At 51.1% G+C, this 3,506-nt stretch overlaps 1 protein-coding gene across 1 annotated transcript; it reads right to left on the bottom strand.

Annotated features, from left to right (window-relative positions):
* Positions 1-2,068: 2,068 nt before the first annotated feature.
* On the bottom strand, positions 2,069-3,007 carry LOC309888185 (olfactory receptor 14A16-like; the record flags this gene model as incomplete). The annotated part of the gene is made up of 1 exon (XM_082780422.1): positions 2,069-3,007. The coding sequence occupies one exon, from the start codon at positions 3,005-3,007 to the stop codon at positions 2,069-2,071; it is 939 nt and encodes a 312-aa protein (XP_082636548.1).
* Between the last annotated feature and the right edge of the window lie 499 nt (positions 3,008-3,506).

Genomic DNA, 3,506 nt, shown 5'->3' with positions numbered 1-3,506 from the left:
GGGCTTCCTCAATTGTCCTGGTGCTTATTAGCACCTTCCTGGCTCCTTTCAGAGTGCAGAGGGAGTCTTCTTGTCCATCAGGGGCCCTGTACTGGGTGTTGGTGGGACGGAGTTACTCTCTGCAAAGCAGCCCCTTGTGGTACAGTGTTTTGGTTGTGTGACCAGTGATGGTCACCCACAGTTGTGGTTGCTGTTTTTGAGCATTTCTTGCACAGCATCAGGGCCTTCTGTGGCTCACAATTTGTGAGTTTTACTTGTTTTTTTTATTCTGAACCCAGTTCCTCTAGAAGAAGAGAAAGCAGGTGGATGATTGGTATTTATCTGCTGGATGCATGGAGCAAGGAGGTGTCGGTGGTGCCAGGAGATGGAGGTCCGTGAAGCTGCAGGAGCCCTGATCTTTTGCCTGGCAGATCCCCAGCACACAGTGCCTGTGCCCCGCAGGGCCAGCCCCGCTCCCCAGAGCAGCACAAGAGGCCTGGCCCAGCCACAGAGCAGCCTGCCCCGAGCAGGGGCCTGCACAAAGAGCTTTCCCTTTGCCCTTTCCCCATCAGTGCAGGCCCAGCAATGCTGCCCTGCTCTTCCCCAGGGCCATCCCTGCTCCCAGGGAGCCTTGCCCAGGGCAGTGTGTGCTGGCCAGGTCAGCCATTGCTGCTTCCCTCCCTGTGCTCCCTGCAGGGCCCCAAGCTGGCGGTGCTGCTGTGAGAGCCAGGGGCTGTGGTGCCCTGGGACCCCCGGGGATCTCCTCCGTACCCGTGCTGCTCAGGGTGGGCAGCAGACCTACGTCCATGGGGATCTCTGCTGCTGAGCCCCTTTGCATCTGCCCTGATGGCTCAGCAGCACAGGGCAGTGCTGGGCAGGGCCATGGGGTGTCTCTGAGGACACAAAGGGCAGGCTAGTGCTGTACCAGACCTGGCCCACAGCACTTCAAAATGTATATCCGCAAATACTCTGCAGTCTTATGGGCCTTTGCCTGCTGGCTCTTCACCATCTCTTGTGGCCTTTCAGAGCCCTCCTTTAGCCCATGGACTTCTCAGATTCACCTTTTCCTTTACCATACCCTTCTTTGCATGGACACACATTTTATGAGGTTCTAATCACTACCCACTGAGCACATTGTCCCTGCAGATCCCCTGACATCTCCTGGAAGCTCCAGATTCCTCTACAGGCTGCAATCTGCCATCTGCCCCACTGCCGGGGGTGCAGTCCCATGCAGATAAATTTAAGATCACTTGTCATCGCCTTAGGCAAGTTCTGCCATAACTGAAGCTCTTGGTCCTGCCCCTGGTTCCTCAGGAACCACTTTCAGCCTGTGTCCTTCACTCTATGATGAACACCCAGAATAGAGAAGAGAAGGGAGCAACCCCTTGGCTGTGTTCCTGATAGCACATTTGGAAGAGGTGTCCAGGGTTCTGGGTTTGCCCTGAACAGCCCCTCTTGTTACTGTGGTGCTAGCAGGGAGGCAGCTGTGACCCAGGGTTGCACAGTGCCTGCTGCTGCCTGCAGCCACAGGGATGCCACTGCAGAGAGAACAGGACTGTCACCAAGGTATATGAGGTTAACCATCTAAGAGGTTATCCAAATGTAAGAGCACAAGAGAACAATGAGGAAGCCAAAAGAGAGCAGCAGGGAAAAGGCCACGTCCTGCTGCTGGTCATGGTCAGGGCTCCAGGGAAGCAGCAGCCCTGACCCAAAGGCAGCAGACAGGCAGAGCCCAGTGGGCAGTGAGGGGCAGCCCCAAGGGCCACCGGGGCTGCTCCTGCATGTGGCAGCTGGGCTCTTGGCCCTGAGCCCCTCCTGCATGCTGGGGCTTCTTCCCCAGCTCCAGAGGGGATGGGAAGAGATGGCAGCTGAGGCCAGTGAACTTCTAATGGAATTATTATTGGGTTTATCTACACAGGGAGTCGTCTTTAATAGGAAAATAATTGATTCTAGAGGGGTTTAAAAATAATATTATTTAATTCAAAAGTGAAATACTTAGAGAAAATAATAACACAGACATTTATTAACAGAAGACACGATATTATTTTATTTCTGAGAAAAACTAGGATTTCTAATATTAGGCATAGTATTATAGGTGAATTTGCTGAAGATGTGTGTATTCAAGTAGAGTCCCGATGGAATCCCTTAGTTCCCATTTCCTCATACTGTAGATGAGTGGGTTCGCTGCCGGAGGTACTATTGAGTACAGAAGTGACACCACCAGGTCCAGGGACGGCGACGAGGTGGAGGGAGGCTTCAGGTAGGCAAACATGGCAGTGCTGACCATCAGGGAGATGACGGCTAGGTGCGGGAGGCATGTGGAGAACGCTTTGTGCTGGTCCTGCTCAGAGGGCATCCTCAGCACTGCCCTGAATACCAGCACATAAGATACCACTATGAAGACAAAAAAACCAAAGGCCAAAAAAATACTAAACACAAGTGCCCCAACTTCCCTGAGGTAGGCATCTGAACAGGACAGCTTGAGGATCTGGGGGATTTCACAGAACTGGTCCACAGCATTGCGTTGGCAGAGGGGAAGGGAAAATGTAATGGTCGTGTGTAGGACAGCATTGAGAAAGCCACTGCCCCAGGCAGCTGCTGCCATCTGGACACAAGCTCTGCTGCCCACGAGGCTCCCGTAGTGCAGGGGCTTGCAGATGGCAACGTAGTGGTCATAGGCCATGATGGTGAGAAGGAAATACTCCGATGACATCAACAAGACAAAGAGAAAAACCTGTGCAGCACATCCTTGATAGGAGATGTCCCTGGTGTCCCAGAGGGCATTGGCCATGGCTTTGGGCAGAGTGGTGGAGATGCAGCCCAGGTCGAGGAGGGCGAGGTTGAGGAGGAAGAAGTACATGGGGGTGTGGAGGCGGTGGTGGCAGGCTACGGCGCTGAGGATGAGGCCGTTGCCCAGGAGGGCAGCCAGGTAGATGCCCAGGAAGAGCGCGAAGTGCAGGAGCTGCAGCTCGCACGTGTCTGCGAATGCCAGCAGGAGGAACTCGCTCACTGAGCTGATATTGAGCATTTGGTGGTTCTGGTCATGAGGTCCTGCACAAGGAACAGAAAAACACTGAAATAAAATAAAATAAAATAAAATAAAATAAAATAAAATAAAATAAAATAAAATAAAATAAAATAAAATAAAATAAAATAAAATAAAATAAAATAAAATAAAATAAAATAAAATAAATTTGAAATGACCGTTTGATCCTGAGAAATTCTAAATGAATCTTAGTAGACAACTGGACATCCATGGTCTCTCTTTGGTCTTCTGTGGAAAACTCAGGGTGAAAAGTGAAAAAAAAAATCTTCCTGTGGCTGTAGCTGTACCCATGAGCTTGGCTTCTTTTGGGAAATTGTCCCCCTCCAGCCACACAAACCTAAACTGAGTAAAGTGAAAAGAGCTGCCCAGTCAATAGAGCAGGGAAAAATCCTACTTCCTGTGCTGTAGATGCAGAAGGCAAAAAGAATTGCATTGTGCCTGACACTACTCTGGGACGTGTCACCCAGGTCAGGCAACTTTA

The sequence above is a fragment of the Aythya marila genome (assembly GCF_965140915.1).
Source record: "Aythya marila genome assembly, chromosome: 28".
Taxonomy (NCBI): domain Eukaryota; kingdom Metazoa; phylum Chordata; class Aves; order Anseriformes; family Anatidae; genus Aythya; species Aythya marila.
Note: the sequence above shows the minus strand (reverse complement) of the source record. Positions and strands in the feature narration are given on the sequence as shown.